The sequence below is a fragment of the Pagrus pagrus genome (assembly GCF_965226575.1).
Source record: "Pagrus pagrus genome assembly, chromosome: 23".
In the NCBI taxonomy this organism is placed as follows: domain Eukaryota; kingdom Metazoa; phylum Chordata; class Actinopteri; order Spariformes; family Sparidae; genus Pagrus; species Pagrus pagrus.
The window spans coordinates 17,345,768-17,373,747 of record NC_140205.1 but is presented as its reverse complement, the minus strand read 5'-3'; the positions used below and the strand labels follow the sequence as shown (position 1 = coordinate 17,373,747).

The following is a 27,980-nucleotide window of genomic DNA, read 5'->3' as shown; positions in this document are numbered from 1 at the left end:
AGACGCAAGCTGAGTGGAGTAGAAGTGTGTTTTAATGAGGCTGGGTCTCAGGTAAGGATAAATCAGTACGGGTCACAAGGTAACCATTTGAAGAGCAGTGGAGGAGTAAATTTGTCTGAGACGGACTTTGCAGTGCATCTCTAAGGGATCATCTTGTTTCGTCAATTGTCAGTCAAACAGTCTGGGAGGTGCCTTCCCTGGATTACCTGTTGTGTAAGTTTGTGTTTCTGTCAGTGGAGCTCACATTTAAACCTGTTATGTTTTTGGTTTTTAGTTAGTCATTTCCTGTTTAATTTTTGTAGATTAGATCCTTGTGTGGTATGTTTTACTTTCCACCTCCTGTCTTTGTCTGTTTTCCTGCCTCTTTTTCTGTGTAAACCAGTGTTTTATCACACTTTTTCAAAAAAGCAAACACAGAGCCAGACAGGTTGGACAAAAAAAGCAAGCTTTAATGATGAGCTGATATCCAAGGTCCAAAATGCAAAAAAAAACGAAAGGAAGGCAAGGAAGGAAAGTCCAAGGAAAAACTAAAGAGAAATACAAAACTGAAGACAAATCAGAAGCCATGAAGAACAAAGCGGGAACTGCAAGGACAGACAAGGACCAGAGAGCAGCCACAGGAGCACAAGAGATGCAGGAAGCACAGGAACACAAGAGATGTAGGAAAACAGATGAACAAACGAAGTGTAAAAGAAAAACAGATTAAAATACATAAGGATTGAGGAACAAATGAACACAGGTGTACACAGTAAAGGGCAGGAAAACAGACAAAGACATGAAGTGGAAAGTAAAACATGACACACAGGGAAATAATCTACAAAACTAAACAAGAAATGACCAACCAAAAACATTACAGTGGGTACAGCCTTAACGGGTTAAGCATGAGCTCCACCGACAGAAACACAAACTTAAACAATGGATAAAAAGGAAATGACTAATCACACACTCAGACCATGACACCAACTGATTAAAAAAAAAAATAAACCAGAGAAATTTGTGTTCCATTTTTAGCATCCACACTACATTCATGTGGGTTTTGTCTCTAGGTATAAAGACTACAGGGAACCCCCCTGGGCTTCGGACGCCTACACCTTCTCCAAACAGTACTGGTGTGTTCTGGCTGCAAGACTGGCTTTCGTCATCCTGTTCCAGGTATGAGCTCATTGAGTTCGGTTTATAAAGTGATTCTTGTTATGTTTATGTCTGTGTTAATTAGTCTTTAACAGGTGCATACAAGTGGTTAGTATTTTTCCAACACATCAGGTAATCTGCAGTCTAGCAAAATGTGCACACTGTGCTTTCCATTGATAGGTTTCATATGTCGGCGTCCCATTTTTGTGGTGTTCTGAAGTTGACTCTAACAGATTTGTATCATAAAAAGACTTTGTGCTTGCGTGTGGGCCAGTCCTTCAAAACTAACAGATGCCTCTGTTAATTTAGCGACCAGTTTATTTGATAAACAGCTCTTTCCTCTGTCTTCCTGCACACCTTGTTAACATGTGTCTACCAAATGTCCTTCAGAGTCCAAGAAATCCAGTGCATGGTGCGAGAGATATGAGGCAAAGATGCACTTTGAGGTGAAAGGGACCAGAGCATGCCAGCATTGCGTATAAATAATAGAAATAAGAAAATTAAGACAATAAGAAATTGTCTGAATTTTTCCAGACAAGAATTATATATTATTCTGAAACCACATGAATATGGCAAAATTAGATTGTGGTTACATCCCCAAAGCCCCCAAATTATGGGAATTGTGGTTCGAGCACTTAAAGCATGATTACCATTACCACCAGCCATCTTTCTTCATTTGTCTTCGATCCATCTCCCCCTTTGTCACTCTTCTACTCTTCTCTCCGTACTCCAGAATCTGGTGATGTTCCTCAGCCTCGTGGTTGCCTGGGTGATTCCCGACGTTCCCAAAACCATCGTGGAGCAGCTCAAACGGGAGAAGAAGCTCTTGGTCGACGTCTTCTTGCGGGAAGAGAAGGAAAAATTCCAGCTCATCCAGAGCCTCTTCTCCAAGGATGCCACCCTCCAACCGGGCAGCCACGTGCTCCACCCGGGCCAGGCGCCCCCGATCCCGGGGCGCTACAGTACTCTACCCCCGGGTCCAACGCAGCAGGGCCTGGCTGGTGACAGAGGAGGAGAAGGGCCGAGGGCGAGGTGTAGGGCTGCCAGCTTCAGCCAGTTCACCAGGAAGGTTCCCCCATCGCCCAAAAGTGAAAATGAGAATTCGAGACACACAGCGGTGTGACATGTCAAACGCACATGTGTCGGGGTGCGTCAGCTGGGCTTCGGGACTGGAGAACATGTTGCTTGGGTGATTTGGTCCATGAATGTCTCTGCCTGTGTCTTTTGTGTCCTAGTGTGTGTGACCCAATTGTGCTGTGATTAAAAAAGAAAAACACAGCATCATTTCGAACAAATTTGACTTAACTGGTCTCAGTGGTTGAATGGGTGTCCGTGTGTTGTTCCTCCTCGTACCGACTGTTCACCTGATGAAGTGTTATAATTTTTACTTTTTGGTAAAAATAAATTACTTAGTGAGGCAGACTTGCTTCATAGCGTAGACAAGCAATAATTACTGTATTAGGCTGAACACATGAATATTACAAGAACCCGGAAAAAACTGGAGATACAGAAAGGACTATAAACAAATGGACAGATTCAACACAAACAGATTGATGGACATCGTGGCTCATTTCTGGGGCTGGGGACTGTCTGATTTTTCCTGCTTTATGTGCTAATGCTCTTTATGTATTTTTGTTTTTGACATAATTTGTAGCAGCTACAACATTCCACATTTTCTGTACTTTTCAATACATGGCACTGAAAGCACATGTGAGCCTTGTAGAGGAGCAAATCATTGTCTTTACACCCTTGACTGTGGTACAGGTGATTTTACTCCGTAGAATTCAGGAATCACTTTGAATCAATGTCAGATTTTACTAAAGTTGTATTGTAAGTCATTACACAGCTGCCGGTGTTGTTTCTCTACACCCTGCCCTACGTATTGGATGGTAGGATGCACATGCCAATGCGGCACACTGTTGTATGCCACTCACTTCATGCTACAGTTTTAGCAAAGCAAGTATTTATACCAGACTGTACACTCTGACATTCCTGGAGGTAAGTAATAAATCTGGGTTGCTAACCAAAAAGAAGAGATGTATCTTGTATACTGTAAAAGAACCTACTGGTGTCACTCAACCTCTGCCTGCCATGTTGGAAATCTTCAGATATCAAGAAACACTACTCCTTCTTCTGGCTTTTGTATTGAGCTAGCTAACATGCTATCTGGTCTATTACTGTAAAGTTGGTAATGACTTATTAGCATACTAATTAAATTAGCATTTGTATGTTACAGTCCAACTGGATTTTCTTTTTATGTCTTTTCTGCTTTTGAGCAGTTCTCTGGGCATATCTTGACCGATATTTGGGATCCGGTGTTGTTGTTAGGGACAACGTCTGTAGTGCGGACTTCTGATCATTAACACAAGAAGTTTTTTCCATCTGGTCTGCCCTATACTTTCCTTAATAATTATTTAATAATACATATTTAAGGTGCTCCACTATACTTCAATTGCCAAATAGGGTACTTTGAGATCAATACAAAGCTGAACAGTCTATAATACTGTCAATGCTTCTGCCTATAGCTAACAATGGATCTCTCCTCACTGCTAGCTAACCCTTCCTGAACCTCTCTTGCTGCTTTTGCTGCCACAACAACACTGGTCGAAACCTGGAAATATTCTAAACAAATTTATTGGACAACTAATCAACTGTTTGGCTTTTACAAAGTTTTCTCTAGTTTCTGGGTATTCTGTTTTGCTAATAGCTCTGGTCCATTCCTCAGGGCGAGCACTTTTGGAAAAAAATTTTGAGGATTGAGGGAGAAAGCATTCAGCAACAGAGTTAAAGAATAAACAATTACATCATCCTCTTGCAAGAGCATTTTATTTTATTTTAACTAGTATACAGTGTCCTTACCTCGACAACCCTGCTAATGTTAACTTATAGCTATCCTTGCTAGCTAGGCGCGCATGATTGTGTTTTGAGTGCAAGTAGAGGAGGTGTTATTACCAGGCAGGTCTGTTGTCAATGTGTTCATGAGAGAGAGAATCAGTGCTGTAGTCCGTGATTTGGGAATATCCTACATTTTTTGGGAGATGGTCACCCTAGGAAGGAGGACCCATTATGCTATTAAACGTGTTTCATTCAGAGGTCGAAGCTAACAGCAAGCTAAGCTGACTAGTGTTTAACTCAGGTTATGGAAGCTAATTAGCCTAGCGTGCTATGTTGCTTGCTATTTCAACAGTTGAGTATTCACTGCTCCCACTCGCTCAGTGCTGTTAGTCCTATATTATAGGGTGAAGCCGGTCCAGGCAGACTGTCAAAACTCACTATTGTGTGTCCGTAGGAATTTAAGTCATTTTACGAACCGTGTTTTGTGCCTACACTAAATATTGGAACACTCAATATAATCTACTTGTTAGTCCGAACCAAAAAATCATGCTGCCTTCTCTAATAGAAACACTAATGTAGAGGGCACTAACATTAATAAAAGTTAAATATCTTGTGTTTGGTAATTACGTTTTCGACCAATTTAGTTCAGTTAAATTTAACCACAGATGTGTCAAGAGACCTGGTTGGTTGTGAAAGTTTCAGTCCTGCTGTCAGTGTGTATTGCTGGCCATCTGTGACATCAGACATTTTGCATAAGCAACTTTCAGTGAAATGGATGGAAGCCATCTTGGAATACCATTCAGTTCTTGTTATTGTGTTGACAAGTCGACATGTAGAACTTCATTACTGTTTCAGAGGCAGCTTGTAACAAAACCCAACATCTGTCTGTACACTAAGGATAAGTGACAGACTGTAAATGCATTAACATGGACTGCAGGACATGGAAATTGTGGTAGTGGCATTATACTGGTTTCTGTCATTCAAAACCTGATCCTTACCATACTACGCTGGTGTAGTTCTCAATACGTGATTGTTAAATGGATTATGAGAAGATCATCACTTGTTGTGTGTTCTGTTTGCTTTTATCTCATTGATCTGTTCTTTTTATTTAATTCTTTGGCCAATATAAAATGACCTGGCCAAAAGAAAAATCCTCAGAAATCAACAAACATATAAGGCTGAAGCAGGTTCCTGCACTTGCTAGAATGTGACATTGCAAGCAGTCTGATGCAACAGATTATCCTCCAAGTACGGATGTTGAAATTCTTTTGTTAATGAACATCATATTCATCACAGTCTGTTGCGCTTGTTTCTTCCTGTAGGCTTCTCTAATTGTAGACCTACGTTTATCTTTTGGCACCAGATGAGGTGAGGGTAAATTAAAAACTGTCTGGGCTTGATTCACTTTGCCTGGAAGTTTTTTGGCAACCAATAGATCAGATGCATAACAATGCCAGCTGCTCGATGGATGATCCTCCCAAAGTCTGTTGTTCCCCGTGCTTTTTGGGGTTATAAAGGGACTTAACACTTATATTCTCTCACAAGTTGGTGGAGACTAAAACAGAAATATTTAATTTCCTAAAACAACTTTATATAACAATGATGCACCAGGGCTGTGCTTTAGAGAGTTTCTGTGAGTATTTCTGCCACCTAGTGGTCACAAAATTGCTAAGTGCAGCTTTAAATGTCTCATCTTCTGATTGAGCCTCTGACCACTCCATCACACAAGAAGTATTGAACCAATCTATGGCTATTGGTTTATGATGATACTCTTCAAAAGTCATTCCTACATACGTGATACCGTACCAATTCTTTTCAAATTGTTTTAATATTAATTATTATTAATTAATTAGACTTCAAGTGGGTTAAAGCATTCCATTTAGTGATGAATCAATGAGCAAACTCACAGCTTGACAGGAAGGTAAATTCATACAGTTTATAAACAACTACCTCTCACTGGCATTTGCAGCTTTAAACAGGTAATCATTATAGTGCAGTACTTCTTTTATAGTTTTTCTGTTTTAAAATGTATCTATTTATCTATTTTGTCAATTGCAGCACAGAGTGGAACATCAGCTGTTTGTTTAGTTGTGTTTTCTGTGTCCACACTAAAATCTTTTGAGACACAGAACCATGACTGGAGTGCTATCATAACTGAAGGTCATTTTTCTGCCCCGTGACAGATGGTAACTAGGAGTTTTATCCTGATATAATATGGTTAAGAACCTCAATAAACTGGTAGTTGATAGATGCTGAACAAAAAAGCATTTATATTTCTTGTTCTGGACAGAAACCCTTCAGGACATGTAAGAGAGAGAGAGTTTGAAAGCTCAGTTGATAGTTTTAGAGTAACTGATAAGATAGCAGTGGTTTAGAGTCGTAGGTAGGAGATATAGAAAAAGCCAAATGTAACACATTGGACATGCTTTTTTGTCATATGATGTTTTGTGGGAATCCCTCAATCTCTTAAAGTAAATGAGTCAATGTCATGCTGTATACTATGGAGCTGTGTGTGTTTATTTTTTCCTTTTAAGTGACCAAAAGGTAAAGAGGTTAAATTATTTTTCATGTGGTTTGGTCATGCAAGAGCAACTAAGGTTTCCTAATTTTCCTTAAATGCAACACTCACATAGTTTCCTGTCTGTGGATTGACATTTTGGAGCTCATGGTGTAAAATTGTAAAAGAAAATGTAAATTAAATTAGGATAAGGGTGTTTTCTTCATCGACCGTGGAGCCTTTAATCCAACACCTGATTTACATCATTTTGAACAGGTATGTAGTGAATGTTTGCTGATCAGCAGCACTAATATGTCATCTTGTTTTCTTATGTTTTGAACGGTAGATGTTCGAATGAATTAAATTTTTTTCACTACTTACTGAATAACAGATAGCTCCCAGTAGGTGACAGGTTTTTCATGTTTTACACTATTAGAGAGAAGAGGAAGAGTATAGTTTAGGCTATATCTTGCCGTTTATAAGCTAAATAGTAGGTAGGAAAGGAAACAGGGTCTAGATGTGACTTGCGTACATTTTAACAAGCTTTTCAAAATTTGAATAAAAGCTGTGAATGAGGAAATAATGTAAAAGGCATTTAATGCTAGCAGCTTTTATGGTCAGACGTAACCCCTGATGAACTACAGTAGCCTAGCCCTTAATCAACACCGCCTGTCATATTACAAATGTGTTCGTTAGAATTGATTTAAACAGATTTTTATTTAATGTTAATTATATTGTATTTTAATAAAATTTTACTCTCAGTTGTTGAGTTGCTATTACGAAGTTTGCGTTCAATAGAGCATGTTGTTTTAACCATTTGTCCATCAGCTAACTAGGTAGCTTAACAGTTCAGGCTATCCATAACCTTTAGCTAACTCTTTCAACTGTTTATCCATAACTTTTAGCTGTTTCAACAGTTTATCTTTTAATGTTAGCTAGCTGTTTCAAATGTTCTTCCATAACTTCTAGCTATCATCTTCAGTATATCCTAAAGGATAGAAATAGACTAGTAAGCTAAAAGTAAAGTTACTTTTAACTAGCCTATTTTAAGTGTTTATCCATAACTTTTAGCAAACTCCATACACATTTTAGCTAGTTTTAGCTAACTATTTCAACTGTTAATCCATCACTTTTAGCAATACTTCTCTGCTGAATTGCTAAGTGGCATTAACAAACTCTCACTTGCAAAATGTACAGTGTTGTTCAAGTGTTAGGCTACAGCTAACTCACTATATGCTTAAAACAAAACAAAAAACACTACCCCTGGGTAAGAGTAGGCATACCCCATATGTGTGTGTGTGTGTGTGTCTTGGAAGATATCAGGTAATTTTCCATTTTGTGGTACTGGGCCAAATTGGCATGCAACCACAACATAAGTGAGGTAAACCTCATTGCAGAAAAATGAGCTGTCCTTAGCACACGCACACACACGCACACACACAGTAAGGGAGGGAGACTGCAGTGTTTGTGTGTGTGTGTGTGTGTGTGTGTGTGTGTGTGAGTGAATTCAGCAACTGCATCTTGTTGTAAACCATTGCCAAACTGTCCGTCCTGTTTTTTGGTACGTGGCCATCCCACTTGAAAATGTGCTGACCTAAAGTGCTTAAGCTAATTGAACTTGAGTTTAACGTCTAAATCCAGAATTTGTTAGGATCTGTCGTTAGCCTTCAGGATCCATCCTTCACGCTCTGTCAGCGAGTAGAAACGGCAGCAGCAGGCTTCATGTCATCTATAGTAACTCTTTCACTTAACATTGGCGCTGCTAAAACACAACATATGGAATCAGTACAACTGCGTCCAGTCACCAGCTGCTTACATGATGGTTGCATTCAGATCATGATCAACACCAGCTGCTCGCTTGTGTGCGCTGATGGACACATTCATGCCAATCATCGTTATGAATTAGATTCGCATTCCTGACATTTAACTCGGATTGAACTCTGTCCATCTCTCTGTATCAGAACAGCTTCATTTGAAATCTGTGAGCCGCAACATTGAATCACAAAGCAGCCTTTTGCTGGAGCTTCTGATTCAATGTATATGGAGAACAAGCCGGAGGTCAGTTAACTGTGCTCTGATGATGATGTAATAAACCACAATTAAGCCAAATCTGGATGTGCAGCAGATATTCTCTATTCATAAATCTGATCCGTCTGTCTATTCTGAGTGTGTGTGTGTGTGTGTGTGTGTGTGTGTGTGTGTGTGAGTATAACTGCATTTCCAAAGAGGATTATGTAAGTAGTATGAAGCTTCACTATAGTCTATAGTCTGGTTATTCGATAAACCCTGATCTGAGGGACCAGAGGCACGTAAATTATTGCGTTCTCACAGAACATAAGCTGGGGATGTACACTGTTGGTATCAATTAGGCGTGGATTCCCCTCTTCCTTCGGCTATCTGCATGTACTGTTTTCAAAATCCCCATCGTTACGTGAAACAACAACAGTCACGTCCAGGCTAGCAACATACAGGCATAAATTGGCAAGTTGCTCTGAAGTTATGGTCATAGGAGGCGTTTAAAATGTGGGTGGGCCAATTTTAACGGAGGTTTGGGGATTGTCCCCTAGAAAATATTTTAATAGAGTAGACGCCATTTCATGTGTTCTGGTGCCTTTGAACAGGTGGTTTGATACTTGTAAATTGATTCAATGATAAACTGTACTTTTTTTTGACTAAAAATACATATTTGCTAACATTTCAAATAGAAAATAGCTTTTTTTTAATGAAATAAATGTGACACAATTAATTACCAACAATGACTTTTGCTGTTTTCTATTTCATAAATATCCTAACTTCAAACTATAATAAAGGGCCCAGTTGTATCATCTAATGTAACGGTAACACTGCAGTAATAGTTTAAAGATTTAAAGATAATACATAATAAAAGCTTACAGCTAGAGCCTTATATATACCCTTCATCCCATCTTGTCACATTTTCAACATGGTTAAGGTTCCCCTGACACTATTGTCACAGGGGAACCATTGCTGCATCCTGGGTTTGGCGCCACCCAAGATGATTGTGATTGGTTTCAAGAAATGCAAAGAAGCCACGAACCTTTCTGGATATAGGTCTGGCTATGTGAGACGAGTTCTTCCTATGAAGGAAAAAGTGGGTGCAGAAGTAGAAACAGATGGTATAACAGTCATCGTAGAGACACAGAAATTATAGAAAGGATATTTTAAGGATGGGAGAATGAGGTGCAGCCTGTTTTGGAGGAGTCCCACTGGTTTTCCCATAACTAGGATAGACCAGGAAAGAACTTGGGAAAAGGGGGAGAGGTTGGCGAGAACAGAGAACGTACAGTATTAAATGTATTTATAGACGGAGGATGGACAGTGAGGGAGCTTGCATGGTTTTGTATTTTACATTCACTATGCAGCATTGGTCTTTGCCATGAAGCAACCTGTTGAATCATGAACATTCAGAGATGAAGGTAGACTCTTGGGTAGTGATGTCTTTGAGAAGGTGAGGTCGAACTGGCTAAAGACTTCTACAGTTGTTTGACAGCTTTAGCATGTATATTTTAGCCCTGTTAGGGACTGAGTGTGAAGACACAGGACGCATGAACATTTACCTGACAGAACTTGAGAGTTGATCTACCGATGCCTCCTTCGGTTCATTTGTGTGTAACAATGGTATTTTAATGTATTAATACAGCCCCCAGGCCATGCATTGTCCATGCATCTCCCGTAGACTCCAATACAACTGGCACCACAGTCTGGCAACAAAGTAAGATTCAGTGATGCAATGACCCTTCTGTCTTTTTCAGGTTCCTTGGAAGAAGACAGGGAGGCACTTAACAAAATGAGACATCAATGCTCCGGAGCCAGAAATTAAAGCATCATCAGTTAAATTAAAATGATGTGTGGCACAGCTGCATCATCTGTCCATTGTTTTGTTTTTTTGTTTGTTTTTATAGTCTACTGCTGTATTTAATTAATTTGAATTCAAATTGCTTTTCTGGCTTGAGCAAAAAGACAAAACATGTTGAAATTCGTATGAAGTTATCTCAGATAAGAATTACAGTGTTCATGATGACTTGTTTACTTTTAATTCAGTTTACGACGCGTCAAAATGTGACATAAATAACATCAAATGTCATCAAGGAATGTGGTTGGCACAGTGCCTCATAAAAACGCTACGTTAACAGTGAAGGCATTTGATTTACATCACATCTGAGTTACACAACTTATGAAAACAATGGATCACATTTGTGGAGCCCTGTTCCCATCATGGTTTGTACATCCCGGCTGTATGCCACGGCTCTTTTGGATGTCAAAATGCCTTCAGCAAAAGATACACCTGTGCATCCTTGTCCAAAGCTGCTCCGGCATTGAGGAATTGAGACATCCTTCAATATGGCACGCTGAGATCGACGTCCAGGTCACAGGCAGAAGGACAGAGGAGACGAGGAGGGCACAAAATAGAGAAATGAGACACTGCTCACTAGATCAGTTGAATCTTTTGTGCGGAGAAGGCAAGAAAAAACTGATGTTAATGAAACGTAAAAATACATTTAACAGAAACTAGTGTTTTTATATGCAATCTAGAAACAAAACATGCAAATACACTCAGATGCAAAATCAGACGATGGCTTCAAATTAAAATTAAAATGATATGAAAACTATATGGAAACTGTAACTACATCTGAACCTAAATGAGTGAAACAGTCAAGTTAAAGTGAAACGTGTGGCACGGGAAGAGAAGGGATGAACTGGTGGCTGTTAATGGAAGGTCGACTCGTGTGCCCCTAGAGGAGTTTTACAGCTGAATCATCCGAACAGCAGAGTCACCTCACAGATGATGTCAGACCTCACCTCACATCAGCTGATGGATGTTTAATTTATGCATCAGGGTCCTGAGCTGACATCATGGCTGACTACTGTACATGTTCATGCGCACACACAGGGAGCTGATTCATAACACTTTTTAACCCTTATAAAATGTAGAGCATGAATTGACATTATTTCATGCATTATTATACTTACTTACATACTTATTATCCCTGAGCAGCATGGCTTTACTCTGGTGTTTTTTCTCCTTCCAAAAATGTCATATCCCCGTGGAAATGTGTCTTATCCCCGTGGATTTCAGGGAACTCTTTTAACATGTTGTGTTTTTTTCCCCCATATACCTTTTTTTTTAAAAGTTATTGGACATTTTTTATCATTCAGACCTGTTATCATTCATGGTTTTCTCAAGGTCTGTGCTTTCGGTGGCTAAAGCAGATATACTGTAGATAGAGCTGTTTCACACGGCGTCATGTGGTGCATTTCAATAGTTTACATGTCTTTGTCTGTGTGTGCGTGTGTTTGTTTCCTGCCTCTGGCTAATTCCTGGCCTGCCCTGATTTGTCTGCATTTACGTACCTGCTTGTACTTAATCTACTCTTCCAGGAAGGTGCACAGACATTTTGAAAAACACTCCAACACTCTTATTACACATGTCAAAAATGCCATACCAGGAAAAAGAACAACATTTGGTTTATTTGGTGTTATTTAGCATTTATTCTGTTCAATAGGCCTATGGTGTAGCCTACATTTAACCCAGTGTCAATCGTTAATGTGTTTATTTGCAACTTTTAGAAAAGATTCAGACACAAAATTACTCAAACTTGAACTAGAGTGCGACCGACTGGATTTTTGGGAACACTTGGCACATTAAACATGCAATCAACCAATGCACAATGTGCTGTATGCTAATTAAAGGCCCTGCACCAGCACAGGTGTTTTTAATAATCCAGGCTGATTACACTCTGCTCAGGTCACCACGGTCAATGCAAATGAGAGTTTTGAGGTCACTTTCACACCGGTAGGTCGGTTCATTCGGTCCAGACCAAGGAGGAAAACATTCTACATTGTAGCATTTTAGTTATGTGTGGTTTGTGTTCATGTTTAGTTTTTTTGTTTTACTTGCTGATTGGTCGATTGCGATCTTTCATCGTCGGAGCATCATCAGGACACAGGTCGGTCTGCACTTCAGTGCTTTGCATGTGTATATTTACGTTCCCTGGTATTACAGATGACTCAAAAAGAAACTGGATATGAGCATAATTAGTATATTGAGACAGCACATCAACCGCATGTGATGAATGATGATCAGCAGGTAGATGAAAGATAAGAGAGGCATCATGTACGGCAATATTCTGTGGGATCACACACGTTTTAATGGACTTGATGAACTGCCAAAGTACATTAGTATCATACAAGCTCAACATGCTGCAGATGTAACTGCTTTTCAATTGGGCAGAGCCAAACAGATTAGGAATGACATCCTTAAATTAAGCTGTCCCCTCTGTGCAGCAATACCAGCGAGGTGTCTATCAAACTCTGTACACGCCCACACAGTGTGTGTGGGGTCAAATCAGGCCAAGTGGAAACACCTGTGTGGATGAATGAGCTGTTGGAGCTTGAACTGAATAATGGCAAACAATTAGGAACTAAAAACCAAACATGCAACCATAACTAATGAACTGAGTAACATAATGATAATTAAGAACAGCTCACACTGAAGAAATACTCATTGGGGGAAACTGTGGAACTTGTCAGCTCTGTCACTGAAACTAATCAGTTCAGACACAGAAAGCGATGACATCTGGTCCAACAAGAGCTCGACATTAAGCAAAGCCTCCTCAACACATGCCTCAACCACAACAGTGCTACTTATAACTTGTTCTGACTTAAAAACAACATTATTTTAGCAGAATTATGATATTATTGTTTTTTAATTGGTCTGGAGAGGCAGCACTGCTGTCTTGTCCTCTCATATTTCTTTTTCTTTTTTAAAAATGTTGCTTTAATCTTTTTTTTTTGTTCTGTCAGCATAACTTAAACCCATGTCTGACAATTGCAAAACTTATACTGGGCTGACGCTAGAACTGGTACAAACAATTTCTGGTTGGATTCAAGGTGATTTATTTGTCATTATACAAAACAGGGTTGCATTACAAAATGAAAGTTTGTGAACTCCATGCTACACAAAAAATATATACATTTATTTATAAACATAATACGTTTACATAAACACGTAGTGCATTTTTTAAATTTGCGTCAGGCTGAATGTTGACGGAAGCAACAAGATGGGGATGACAATACGGTCAGCACTTTCATATCAAAAGTTTAACATCGGGTAAACACTGTCCGTCCACTGACTGTATTTGAGCACCAATCATCGATGATGTAAACACAGAGTCCAACAAAAGCTTGTTCCAGGATGATGTGGTGGAGACAGGTCTCTGTAAAGATGCCTCCGGCACTGATCGTCTCAAAGTCCGCTGCTCTTAATCTAAAACCCAAATTTTTTCTCCAGTGCTGATGAATGTATTTCTGTCATAGGTAATAATTCAGCAATAAACCTGAAAAAATAACAGTTAAAAAAATAACAATAAGGGAATTTTGAAGGAGCTACCAGCCGCTGCATCTGCATGCGCCACCGCTGCCAATGTGGAGACACTGGAGAAAGAGTATGTTAACGGCTCGTTCTTTTTAGTTGTTTACTGAGAAATTCCAGGAAGTAGCCGACCAAAATATATAAATTATTTTTGTAGATGAAGCTTCAGAATCTAAAACGGAGTAGAGAAGCAAAAAGATGGTGGTAAAACTAAAGAGCACGTGATCTGCAGATGGTGCTTTCAAAATACAAATTGAACCATTAATTAAACTAAGTACCAATAAAAATCACAGATTTAAAACAAACATAATCATGTGAAAACCTGCACAGAATGAGAGGCATGTGGGCCAGAGGCTCCTGAGGATGTAAACACTGAGAAGACCATAGGGAAGTATCAAAGAGCGACGGTGGGAGGGAGGGAGGATGACGAGCTCGGAGAGAGTTCATGTTCTTGTATGTCTGTTTCCTCGGGCAATACTATACTCTGCATTGTAAGTCATATATTCATCCTTTTTCTTCTGTTGCTCTCCATCTGACACACTGGAAATTCCTGTTCCTCGTCATCTCACCTTCCCCTCTCTCTCGCTGTCAGCAGCTTTTGTCTCTTTTCCCCTTTAATAATATACAGATGAAAGACTTCTATAGATGTGAATTCTTTCATGTGTCAGTCTGAAAACTGCCTCAGGCCACACCTTACATGCACACACCTGCACATACACAACCAAGGTCCATGCATTCACACATTGCATGAACACAAACACACTCACATGCACACTTGTTGTATTCTTGCACACACATACCCACACAACTAGAACAGAACTAAAGGGCTGTGTGCAAAACCTCATATATGCACATCTGCACACAGAGCCATGCAGACACCCACGCACATGCACGCTTACTTGCATACAGCATCGCAGCCAGGGCGCACCCTATTCTCTGTCCATCTGTGTAAATACATTAACTTTGAAGTGTGTGTGTGTGTGTGTGTGTGTGTGTGTGTTTCTTTGTGTGTGTTACTCCAAATCTTTCCAGGGTGCTCACTTCACTCCTCCCCTGCTACTCTTTCCTTCACTGTAAAAAATGACAAAGATATGTAGAAGTTGGCTCAACACTGTCCCATTAAAATGCTTTTCTTATATAACTCATTTACATTGGCCAACGCTGTTTGGAGGAAACATTATGTCTGTCTCCATGGATTAATTTTTTTTTATTTTTGTTCATAATGATAATTTCTGCCAAACATTCACAGCCAATGTTATTCTTTTTCTTTACCATCTCCATTCCCGACAACTAAAACATGAGTAAGATATTTATTATGTCGACGGCGGTGAAAGCATAGTGCGAATTACCGGGGGGTTTAGGGGGGGTTGACCCCTCAGTTACGACTCATCCCCCCTAAAAGAGGTACAAATAACAGATTGGTGAGGTTGAAACATTTCTTTCTTATCCGTAATCATAAATATTACAATACACAGTATATTCCATATTCATGCCAGGAAGATGCTTGTAGTAAAATGTCAGACACCCCTAGAGCGGACTATACCATTTCATTGTCTGTCTGCCTGTCACTGGCTTGCATCCAAGTCGGCGCGTGCGCGAAAAAAAAACAAAAACTGCGCCATTTCGCTGTAGATGAATGTAAGTAGCTATCTAACTAGTTTATTACACTAAAGTTTCTCACTTTCAGAGTTTCAGAATTATATTGTGTCAGGTGTCTACAGACAAATGCTAACGTGCGTCTATGGCTTTCCATTTCAATGTTAAATGTCATTATGTGAATGTTAGCTTGCATGTAAAATGTTAGCTTTGCGCCCTGTGCATGTCACTCTGGTTAGGAGCTGTAGTAACCTGCAGGCTGCACTGCGGTCAAGTTGTAAACAATGCCCAAAGCATGCTGCATTGCCAGGTTTGACAGTTGCCCCCTTTTGGAAACAACATTAATTTGAATTGACAGGAGAAATATAATACGGATGTTTGCGTGTTTGTAGTGTTATTTGTATATCTATTTGTGTATTAGCGTAGAACTTCACATTATATTAAACTATTATATGATATTGTTTCATTTTAATAGTCTTTTGAGTGGTGTTTTAGATAGGCTTTTGCCTTTTTGATATTAGCTTTTAAAATAGGCAACCCCTTGCAGTAGTTTTCACTCAGGTATGCAGGAGTTTAATCTATTTGGGTTGTTGAACACCTAAAATCCATGTGTACTGAAAGCTGATTAATTGTAGTAGTTGTATTAGTTCAAATGTATGACTACTTTATTGAACTCAGATTAGATTTCATTTACAGAGCCAACATGAGCAAAAGGAAAGTACAGATATCAGGCACTATTTTGGTGCCAAAAAAAGAGTAAGTTGAAACTTAGGACTTAATAATGCAGTCTGTATTTTCTGTGGTTGTTATGTAGGATTAATACTGAGCATTATAGCATGAATAATGGTGAATTTTACATGTATGTGCTGTTGTATTAAGGAGACAGAGGGAGATATTGTGAGTGAGCAGGCAGAGGGAGGACAGGATGAGAGTGAGCAGGCAAGACCAAGTAGTAACAAGGTGAGTTGGAAAGGAGACTACAAAGATGTATTGCCATCATATCAGATATTCAGGCAAATACTAATTTTAGAAACTGATTAAATGCACGACTACCACACCCTATTGTTCTCAACTAATAAGCTAGTTGTAAACAATGCCTAAAGCATGCTGCATTGCCAGGTTTGACAGTTGCCCCCTTTTGGAAACAACATTAATTTGAATTAACAGGAGAAATATAATACGGATGTTTGCGTGTTTGTAGTGTTATTTGTGTGTTTATTTGTATATTAATACTTTGTTGGTGACTGCTGTCTACAAAAGTTGTTTGTGTGGTACATTATGTGCCCCATGAGCTGTAAAATGGTGTAAAATTTGGTTTATCATCATCTACAGACTGCAGACATTTAGTTGAACAAGCAAGATACTGTAAGGATTGTAAGACTTCTGTTAACTGAAGCACGCGCCTGCGCTGCACTGGGTTCCCTTTACACCCTGGAGAAAATGTTGACCCCCCCAATTGTCATTGTATGATTCGCACTCTGGCTGAAAGCACTTAGTTAAAGCTGCGTGAATTGATTTTGGCCACAAGGGGGCAGAGGAACCCCCAAAACAAGCCATAAAGTCACATTTTGAGTAGTTATGGCTTACATCTTAACAATCAGCTGCTAACTTACATATACTGCTGACACCATGCGACATAATCGTTATCGTCATATCGGGACATTTTGTTTTTGAGCGCATGTGGTTCAAAACAATGAGCTACAACAGGCTTTAGAAATCAGCTCTGTAGAGCTGTAGTTAGGCGCAGATAAAGAGTTATGTGATTATTCTGTCAGGGACTCTCACTCAAACTCATTTGATTCAAAACCTATTTAAAAAATATAATAATGGAGCTTTGCATAAAAAATAAAGCAAACAAGTCCTCTCTTGTGCTTCAAGACTATCTTTTGTAAAATCTAGGGAATGGTTGGACATTTTAGGAAACAATGAGCTTGATTGTGCAGAGTTGGATGTGAAGCTTGATACCTGAGTCTGTGATTGTCAATAAGAATCTGCTGAGTTGAAGACAACACGCACACCACTTGCTTTACCTATTTATTTTTTTTTTATGGTGCAGGCAGTCAAGTCCTCCAAACACTCTTATTCCAGTGAAAAAGAGTCCCAAGACAAAGACCGAAAAGTCTTCAATGCAGAGGTGAAAAGTGTGAGCAGGAATTACTCCCTTTCAGTGAAATACTAAACTATTGCCAGTGGCGGGTTAGCCTAGCTTACCACAAAGACTGGAAACACCTCTGCTAAATAGTAACAAAAGTGCCTTCTAGCACTTCAAAAACTCACTCAATAATACGTTACAGCTTTTTGACACTGACAATGTATTCAGTGACTAAAAATGACATTTTATGGTTAAGTTAAGCAGCTGCTGGCTTTAGCTTCCTTAGTGGCATCAATCTTCTTGTCGATAACTCTCAGAAAGGAGGCGAATAAGCATTTTTGAGTATAAGTTAGAGCATGTAATATATCACGTTACAATGTTACTGTCTGCATTGAATGATAAATTACTTATTACACTACTTGTTAGTAACTTTCAACAAAATGCCCATGTAACCTTTTATAGAACAATTAAATAGCCGAGATCTTTTTAAATAAACGAATGTCCTTGGACACAGTGATGAGCAGGCAGACAAAGGATCAAAATCTGATATATTATGAGATGGGAATAAATGTTTAATTGTAAGCTCAGTCATATGAAACACAATAGACCTAAACCTTCTATAATGTAGCCTATAATGACATGACAAGACAAAAATCTTTCCTTCTATGCCTTTTTATTTTAGTCCACAGAAAAAGGAATGCATGGAAATGTGTGATTCAAGAAAGTGCGCTTGGAGGATCAGGCTTCATCATTAGGCTATAAAATACGGCTCATTTCAGTCCCACAGAGACTGAACAAAGAACTTATAGGCTAAATATATTACTATTACCCCCAACACTGCATATGACTTAGCTGTGGTAGATAAACGTTTTTTGACCTGTGAATCTTAATGACTTATTTGGATTTTTGGAGACAGATGTATTACTGGAGAGCAGAGAAGTAACAGAAATGTCTGACTGCCTGATACTGACCAATGAGGATGAATGCTGGTCCAAAGGACATGCCTTTACTGCTGGACCATCTCTGGTCATGTTAGCGTGTTTCTGTGTCTGCCTGAGTGACTTCATATTTATTAATGTCATTTTCTATTTTCTGCTGTTTTTCTCCTTCTTCTGCCCCGCGTTTACCATAGAAGGCCACAGTGAGCTGAAGTCTCAGGACCTCTTAAATCTTGTTTATATAGACAAACATTCCTGCCATATGATTACACATGTACAGTCACATACATGTAAGAGCAAATACAGCCCTCAGACATTATTAGAAAGCATGACACTAAAGTTGACACTCATGTACAGTAGATTTATGTATAAGTGAGATAAATCACTCAGAACCTGAACCCCTGCGCCAACTCATTATCTGCTCTCTAGGCACAAAACATTTAGAGCAAGATTCTGCAGATGATGTTGTTTAAATGGTGTTTTATAGCCCAAAAATGACTTGCAGGCCTCATCCTTTTCTCATTGGATGCCACATGAAAAGAGAACACAACAGAGCAGAAACAGATGAACGGTAATTATGGAATTCTTTTCTTGATTGACCCATCTGGGATTTTCAGCTGCCACACTGAGATGATCATAAAATGGCCGCTCAATTATACCGATAAACACACCACGTTTAACTATTCAGATAATGTAACTGTACCTATGAGGTAACTTAAGTATTTTATGGCGGGTGAGTCTGGGAATCTGAAGTCATGTTGAATCTCAGAAATGATATCAATCAGTTATGGGATTTGTCGGTTTTCCAACAGCAGTGTTTTCACAAAAAAATTTAAGCCAGCGGGCAAACATGTGACAAGGAGGTTATTTGGTGGCTTAACGTAAAGAATAGGATCCAGAAACAGTTAGCTAGCCTTGACTTGGTCAAATCCATGTGGGGAAAAAAGGACAAAGTTGTGGTTTTACCGTTGTAAAATTGTGCTGCATCTAATTCTATCCATGCACTGTGACTTTTACTTAACCTCATGCTAAGCTAAGCTAAGTTCCAGTTGCTTAAAGGCCTGTAGCTACACAGGGATTGGTACTGATCTTCTTGACTAAGTTAAAATGGGTGTATTTTCCAAAACGTGAAACCATTTCTAGGAATTCATGTGCTTTATGGTTCTTGAGAAGAAACTGGAGGATTGTAACCAATTGCAGTTGTCGTGGATCATTAGTGATACTGTGGAAGTGTTGTGACATGTGGCAAGTGGAGGAGATGTTTTGGTTATTTCAGGTCTGGTTTAAATGGAGAAACAATGTATTGACTCTTTGTCCCTGCTACGCAATCTGAAAGTATTTTACTAGTAGCACTATTTGGCTCTTAACTGGTCCACATCTGAGACATTTTAGGCTTTCATAACTCCAAAGCAAGCAGCGGTCACTGTAACTGAGTTAAGTTGATATGGAAGGTCCTCATGCTGCAGTTCCTGTAGCCGCTGAGCACTTGAAAATCCAGTTAAAACCACCATCTTTAGCCTGCAAGGCAGCTGAATTTTTGAGATCATGTGATCACGTGATCCATGGATGAGTGCATCTCAGCAGGCTTCAAGCTACAGGCTAGTGTCCAAGCCACGTGCTATGGGGAACTACTGGCAGCTACGGTCATGGTTTGGGCATGACGACAGCTAGAGTAGCAACGGTTTGTTTAAAAATAACAATGGCGGCTCTTCAAGAAGTTAGCATAGATGCTGCTGTAGCATCAGTTATATCATAATTGAAGAGTTTATTTCATTGGTAGAAGAACAAAGAATGGTTATGAAGGCCATTCTCGAAGGAAAAAAGTTTGTGCTCTTTGATTATCGAGCTGGCTCTGCTGTTAGCGCTCTCCTGCTGTTGATCTGATTTGTCAAAATTATCCCATGATAGATGGTGATTGACAGATTGTTTGTCCAGTCACCTGCCAAATATTTTTTGAAAGGTTCTGCATCTTTCAAAACAGTTTCTGAGGGGATTTCCCCGACCATCAGGCACATCAGGTTAGGATCATCTCATTTATTTACATTGATCACACTGATGTCTCAGGTGATACCGTGACACAGCCTTTATTGATGTAAAGCATGACAAAAAGGACATTTTTCAGTCACTCTCTCTGTAGTGCAGCTACATCCTGGTGAGAAGCTGGTTGACTGGGAGGCCAGGGGCCCCGCCCTCCATCCCTGACTCCTCGACCAACACCTTTCTCTGGAACTCCTGCAGGAGGAGAAAAGTGTCAAGAGAAAAACAAAAGATCGAGCAGTTTATCTTTCAAACTAGTTTACATACAGGCAAAATGTGTTTATGCTGAATGACTGAGGAGTGACATTGCCAAGATATCTTGAAACAGAAACTAAAAAATTGTCAGAAAATATTTAGTTCATCAAACACAAAGACTGATAGAGCCAACTTCAACAGAAAGAAATCATCTGTCGTCCCGCCCACAATATTTGATTGACAGGTGCAGTCATGAGCCAAGCAAAACACACCTCAACGAAGACTTGGCACCAGAGTGACATGAGATAAAAGCTAACTTGGTGATGACAGCTTTGAATCGTTCACTCGTCCAAGTATTTGTTTGTTTGACGAGCTAATGACAAGTCCCTTGAACAGCGTCTGATCAAATCAATGACCTTAAACCGCGACTGCTCTGTAAATAGAGGATGACTTCCAGGAACCCTCAGTGTCTGATAAATGGCTCGTCTCAGATCTTTAAAAAGCTTTCGTATTGTGCAGCAGCTTTGAAACATTAGAAGCTCTGTGGATGCTGAAGCCGTCACACTGTGGTGTTACAGCAAACTTAAATATGTCCAACGTGTCACAGCAGCTGCTTGATTTGTCAGCTGTGTATTTAACATCAGCAGTTGGTCTGCAGCAAAGTATCAGATCATGGTGTGCGTGTGTGTGTGCACGCGTGCGTGTGTGTGTGTGTCATTCTCACCCTGAATCTCCTGAGTCCTGCCAGTCTGTCTTGCAGAGTCTTCTCCTGGCTGGAGGCCACATGTGCTACATGAGTCCGCCACTGCTGCTCTCTCTCCTGACACAGAGGATATGTGCAACTTAATGTCCACTATAACACTGAACACCAAAATGCCGTTTTAAAGGTGCAAAACACAAAACAATGGATCAAAACAGTGTAATCATGAAGGAATCTCTCACATTTATGAATTAGAATTATCACCCAACTTTATACAGAGCGTTTTAGGGACATTCAGTCCATTGTTTTGATATCATGGCCCACAACTTTACTGTTTTGGTTCAGTCTCAACACTCTCACCAGCCCTGTTTCCAGCCAGGAAACAAGCTGGTAAACATGGTGAGCGTTTAGCAGCTAAAGAGCCAGATAGTACCCTCGACGTTAGTGAAGACTAAAACAGAGCTAAAAGAAGAAGTAGAGATATTGTCTGCTCATTCATTTGGTCCAGAAACATGACTTCATATTATTGCTAATGTTGCTCCATGTCGGCTGGATGAGTCAATAGACAATTTTTTGCTAACATGTTTGCTATAATGATTTTATGCAGTGATAATGAGTACATTTTGAAGAGAGGGGCACTTCAAGAAATGACACTAGAGAGGTAATTACAGTGTCAAACGTAGAAGCTTATGGCCACTGACCAGGCTGCCTTATTTGATGCATAGGGAGTAAGAACAGGCTGGCAGAGGTAGTGCCAGTGGCACAACCTCATTTCATTTATGCTCGTCAGAGGACTTTGGTTGTCCTGTAAACTATCTTATTATAGAAAGTAAGATGTTGCATTTGCCAAGCCAGACAGTAATGTGACTGGTCGGTGTCTCAGTTCCTCATTTACTGTGGAGCACTAGTTTTAATACATCTGAGATTAGAGGAAGGAGGTTCTGAAGGTTGAGGTAAATGTTTTATCTACGGTATCTGTTAACTATAAATCTTAAAAAATCCTGCTCATGTAAAGCGATGATGAATTGATTTTTAAATGCCACAACTTACTGTATATGGCCAATCCTATATAATGGTCCATTGTACAGAAGAACAACTATCATGACTCAATTCTGCAGCTGCAAACTAATGAAAGTTGACAAAGAAAACACCCACAATCCCTCACACTAAATCCTCTCTTATGTCTTAAAGCTCTGTAGGATCATTCTGACGGTTTCAAAGTTCCCCTGGTATGATGATATAACAGTATATATGTTCTGCTGGGGCTTCACCTCTGTGCCTCAACTAGGCTTGTTCATGTGTGTATAGAGGTGTCTTTATGTGTGAAAGTGAAGGGAAGTGGTGGGTCTGCTGGATGTGTACCCCTGACCTCAAAATGGAATCAGTGTTACTGTCTTGGATCAAGTTCCTGCTGTGTGTTTGTGTGTGTTTCTGTCTATAACTTCCACGTGTGTGAGAAAAATCTAAGATCTTTTGGGCCCTTGTAGGAAAGACTTTAAACAGTTCAGATAGGAGGCACATGAGAGGTCCAAATCCGGGTTCTCTCATCGGACAGTGCCTGTCATCAATTAACATTTCTGTCACGCTGTGTGTTTTTTGGGTGGGGGAATAATGTGTGGAGGAAGCTGAACAAGGAAGGCCAATCAGTTTAAAGAGGAAGACATGCTGACACATATGGAGCGAAGGTGAAAGCAGTTAAACCGTTACCTCCTAATTACATGCCGAACGCGCTCACACACATACACACACACACTTTCAGGCGAACAATCAGGACATTCTTTACTAAAAAGCCTTGATTTGAAAATAAGGGTTCAGACATTTGAGGGATCACTTCAGTCACATTCTATACACACTTGTTCGTAGAGGGAGGAGCACATGTTGAACAAATTGACTTAAATTGGCGATCACTGACAAATTGACAAATTGCCTTAATTGTATTCTGTCTCTGATCCAATCATGACTTCATGGTGGCAATTTGCCATCTGGCCGGTGGTGTTGGTTGTAGCGCCAGTGTGCAGAGCAATTAGAGGGTCCTCAGGTTGAAACACATTAACTGTCTGCAGAGGTGTGAAAACGTCCCACCAGAGCCATGGACACGCTGTATAAAACTACTGTTCCTTACTGTGGACACTCTTATTCTTATTCTCTTATTCTTTGGGGGATATTTATGAGAGTACATCATGTTTTAATATAGAAGGCTATTTACTTAGACTACAGATATAATTAGCGCATTAGCACTTTATGTAGTAGCATTACATTAAACTGCCATCAGTGCCACTTCATGAGACTATTAAAATGTTTCATGATTTTTTTTTCTTGACCTTCTACAGTGTTTTGGCTTGTCATTAAAATGTCAGTAAAAGTTAGTAGATTGTCAGAAGCTTCTGTAACAGTGTTATGACTACATTTCTTGACCTCAACTAAAGTGGTAACAGTTGGACTTGTCATTAAGATGTCCTTACATTTTGTAAGGCTAGTTTGACAGCAGGGAGTAAGCACCGAGGTGATTCAGTTTAGTTTTACTTGCTGCTGAGGTAAGCTAACTGCTAACTGCTGCCAACTGTAGCTAGAGACGGTGACTTAGTTAGCTTTGTTAGCCGTGGAGCTAGCAAGTTCATGAAGGGTAATGTTGTTTTGGTCAACGTCAAGTTGTCAGAAGTCAAGTTGTTTTTTTAAATAAAACTGAACCAATTCAAATCAAAATTTGGACCCCATACTGGTGGTAGAGTAAAAGTTTGGATCACCACCAGATAAATTAAAACCATGAATGTCTTTGAGAATGTCATTTGAGACAGTTCACTGACTAAATGAAAACATTGTCCTGCTAATGCAGTTAAATGAAGAGATAGGAGATCAGCAAGGCAGTACAATTAATTCTCTCAATGGATCTGTGTCTCAGATTTAATGGCAATTCAATACTTGTTGAGATGTTTCAGTCAGGACCAGTGTGTGTCTTGAACCATCTCTAGAGACGCCCTGCTTGCATGGCTGAAAAGCTCACAGGTCTGCTTACTGTCAGGGTTTAATTGGCTGCGTCAATCACATTGCACTACACTTGACCTGCAGTGAGGCATTCAAAATACAGCATAATATAGCAAAAACAACACATTCTCAAGCAGGAGGAGAGGGAAACATAATGTAAAGAATCAGTTGCAGTGCCAAACAGAAAGACTTGAGATGAGATGAAACTTGCAACACGCATTTTGTTCATTTTACCGATGAAAAACCCTCAAGCTCAATATCCCCCTGTGTTTTTATACAGTATGCAGAGACCTGTCAGACCAAATCTTCATCTCTTACTTGAACTTCAAGCCGCACGGAAATCCTTTCAGATTGACGTCAGGGCCGTTTAAGGTTTTCAGGGACAAACAAACCACATCCGTTGCCAGAATTGCAGAGTTTTTGGTTAATTAACTTGGTTTCTGTGGGTTTCAGCCGCTGCATTAAACTGCTTTTGCTGGTTTATTGTACTCTTACTGGTCCAGGACAGCATAGTTGCTGGATTCTGTTTGTACAACTGCATACACCAAGTTTTTTCCTACTGCTCTAAAAATTAAATGGCATGTAATTACTGTTAGTGGAATTTAAGACACACAAACTAAAGACAGAAGATGCCTCAAAGAATTCAGAGATTCATTTATGGAGTCTGGTGTTGAGGTAAAGATGCCCAGAAGGCTTCAAACATTCTTTGGAGTTGAACTCATTGACGTTTGTGAGAATTGGCAGCATGAAACTGCACCCATGCTTTTATCACTCCGCACGCCCTGAATAAAGTTGCCAGATTCTTAAAAAAAAAATCCTGGATGGCTGGACCTTTTTGAGATAGGAGCCTCAAATTTGTCGACGTTAACGTGAGATGCAAAGTCGTTACACAACAATGTTTTCCCCGCTTGCTGTTTTTGGTCAGCCTGCATATTATGTAAAAAAAAAACAACCCAAAAACAGCCTAAATGTGTTTGGAAGACGATATACTGCCTTTTTTCCAGAGAGCTAAATTGGAAATGGCATTCAGAATGTGCCTCGGTCATAAAATGTTGTGCTTTTTTCTGGGCAATTTGGTTTCATTTGTTGTAACTGGTGAGTAGCAGTTTTTCATTCAACCTGAATGTGAATTTAGAAACATGACAGAGTGCTGCTGGAATTCCTCTGGCTCGACTGTGTGTGTGTGTGTGTGTGTGTGTGTGTGTGTGTGTGTGTGTGTGTGTGTGTATGTGTGTGTGTGTGTGTGTGTTGGGATTGTGTCAAGCGTAACTCTTGTTTGTGTGTGTCTCCAGGTTTAGGCTGCGTGCATGCCTTCTATGTATGCATACGTGTATTTGAGTGTTTGAGTGTGTGCGTGCACATGTCAAGGGTCACATTCACAGGTCATGCAGTCCCTGTGTGTTTGTGTATAGTGTTTGTGTGTGTGTGTCTGAGGTTAAGTTAGGGTTCAGTGGAAAGTACATTCCATACTGAGGTGAGAGTGACTGTCCCTATCAGGGTAAATGTTGTCATCAGCTTCCTGTGTGTGTGTGTGTGTGTGTGTGTGTGTGTGTGTGTGTGTGTGTGTGTGTGTGTGTGTGTGTGCGCGCGCGCGCGCAGCGGAAACACTGACAACAACAGCCGACGCCCCCTTTTGACCTCACACACTCTTGTCAGAAACGGGGTGGCTGCTCCGAGCATCCACAGCTGTTTTGCGTGTGCATTCCATGTCTATGAGGATGTCCATCTGTTTTGGCAACTGTATGTATGTGTGTGTTTCTGACTGAATCTAAATTGTGATCATGCTTCTCCTTTTTAAAAGGAAATGGGTGGTTCGGCCGCTGTTAAGTGTGCTCCAACATGTCTATGTTTAGTGATTGAAGCTGGAAGCCACTGATAAGCCCGGCAGCCTTGACAGAGGGCCAGAGCTGTGTGTTTCCCGGGCCGTCATTTCCATGGAAGTGAATCTGATTTCGCCTTGAGCAATGAAGTGAACCTCGGCGGTAAATTAACACTCATCGATCCAGCGTCACACGGCTGCCTGTCTGCCTGATTGTTCAGCCCGCTGTTTCCATTAGGCTGATTATAACGGGCTGCTCTCATGAAATGTTAAGCACAGTCTTCAAAATGTGAATCACGAGCTCCGTTCACAGGAAGGATTAACCGGAGGGAAGGGAAGTCAGTTTGCTAATTGCTAATAGTTAAAAGGAGTAGTCACCTTGACTCATACAAACAACAAATGGGGGCAGCATATTACCAGAATAACTGCTAACTGCTGCTGCCAGTAGCTATTGTTAGCTCAGTTAGCCGTGCAGTTAGCTAGACTACCAGGGGATTGTTGGTGTTCACACTGCTAGCACAGGAGCTTCGGAGGTTTTCAGACCTGGGGCTAGCTGGTTAGCATGCTAACCTTTTCTCTTCATGACAGGACATGGACATCTTTGGCACTACGTCAATACTCTTACTTGTTCAGACTCTGTTGATAGTTGATAGATAATATTCTTACTTATCGCACCTTTTAATAAGAAATAAACTGGGATGCTTCTGGCTTCGGAACAAAATCCTCAGTTAAAAGCCGGTTTAGGAGACGAAGAAAAACAAATATGAGAACAAGAAAATGAGGGCTGCGATCCAAAATCTCAAGCGTTCTCTTCCCTTCTAAGTTCAGCTGCCAATGAATTGTGTTGACAGCCACAACGATCTGTCATTACACCAATCGGATCCAGCTACCGCAGTCTGGTTGTGTGTAGCAACCTGTGTGTCTGTGCTTGTGTTTGGGTGAGACCAAAAAGAGTCTGCATGCTTGGCATTGGCAAGAGTCCTCTGTCCTCAGGAGAGGCTAATAGTGTGTGTGAGCTTGTGTCATTTAGCAAGAGCCTTCATGCCGTGCCAATGGCTGAGAGTGAAGAGGCTGTTAAGTTACACAGATGTACAGACTTGTAGAGTGTGTATCATCCTGGTGTGTGTGTGTGTGTGTGTGCGGTCACCTTCTTGCCCTCTTCTATTTCGTGAAGTCTCTCTTTTTCCTGTTGCTCTCTCTCCAGTCGCCAGCGGACCTGAAACACACAAACACACACAGAGATACTTAAACACAGCGTGTGTGTTTTCTCAGTTGCTTGGGGTGTAAAAACAGTGTGTTTTGGCTCCTCCTCATCTCTTACCCTCTCCTCCTTTTTCTCTTTCCAGTCGTCCTCCAAAGCTCCGGCTCCTTCTGCCGTTTCTTTAGTCGTATTTTCGGACGTTCCCAGAAACACATAGTCTTCCTCTTTACACAAACCTCTCATTGACTAGAACCAGAAAAACAGCCATTCATCAGGTGTGATTCTATTATACATCTTCCTCCAAGAATCGCCTCGAACCTGTTCTGATTTAAAGTGCCTAATTAAAAATATTCACTCCCTGGGAAGTTTTGATATTCAGCAATGAATCAAAGTAGATTTAATGTGGCTTTATTGACTCTGATCAACAGAAAAAGAGCCTTTAATGTCCAAGTGAAACCAAATCCTCTACAAAGTGTTCTGAATCAAAGCGCCTACAAGGCACTTTCATTTTTGTTGATTCTGGCGGCCCCTGTGGACAAAAGGAAAACAAAGTAAACTTTGTTTTAG

General features: G+C 40.2%; 2 protein-coding genes and 1 long non-coding RNA gene across 6 annotated transcripts in view; 2 read left to right on the top strand and 1 right to left on the bottom strand.

Annotated features, from left to right (window-relative positions):
• The window catches only part of ano2b (anoctamin 2b), a 74,306-nt gene extending 70,367 nt beyond the window's left edge, over positions 1-3,939 (top strand). For both annotated transcript variants that reach the window (XM_084345375.1, XM_084345376.1), the window contains 2 exons: positions 1,047-1,152; positions 1,865-3,939. In XM_084345375.1, the coding sequence (XP_084201501.1) occupies positions 1,047-1,152; positions 1,865-2,254 (496 nt within the window). In that variant the 3' untranslated portion in view covers positions 2,255-3,939. The remainder of the gene's footprint in view (positions 1-1,046; positions 1,153-1,864) is intronic.
• Positions 3,940-15,451: 11,512 nt separating this feature from the next.
• The window catches only part of LOC311252420, a 36,758-nt gene continuing 24,229 nt past the window's right edge, over positions 15,452-27,980 (top strand). For 2 of the 3 annotated variants that reach the window (XR_014621525.1, XR_014621526.1), the window contains exons 1-3: positions 15,452-15,491; positions 16,146-16,205; positions 16,329-16,409. This is a non-coding gene — a long non-coding RNA (uncharacterized lncRNA). The remainder of the gene's footprint in view (positions 15,492-16,145; positions 16,206-16,328; positions 16,410-27,980) is intronic. The other variant, XR_014621527.1, reaches the window with a different exon arrangement.
• On the bottom strand, positions 20,395-27,656 carry LOC311252780 (uncharacterized protein; the record flags this gene model as incomplete). Its single annotated transcript, XM_084346308.1, has 3 exons — positions 20,395-20,711; positions 21,436-21,531; positions 27,360-27,656. 3 exons carry the CDS (start codon positions 27,654-27,656, stop codon positions 20,622-20,624), a joined length of 483 nt encoding a protein of 160 aa, XP_084202434.1. The 3' UTR covers positions 20,395-20,621.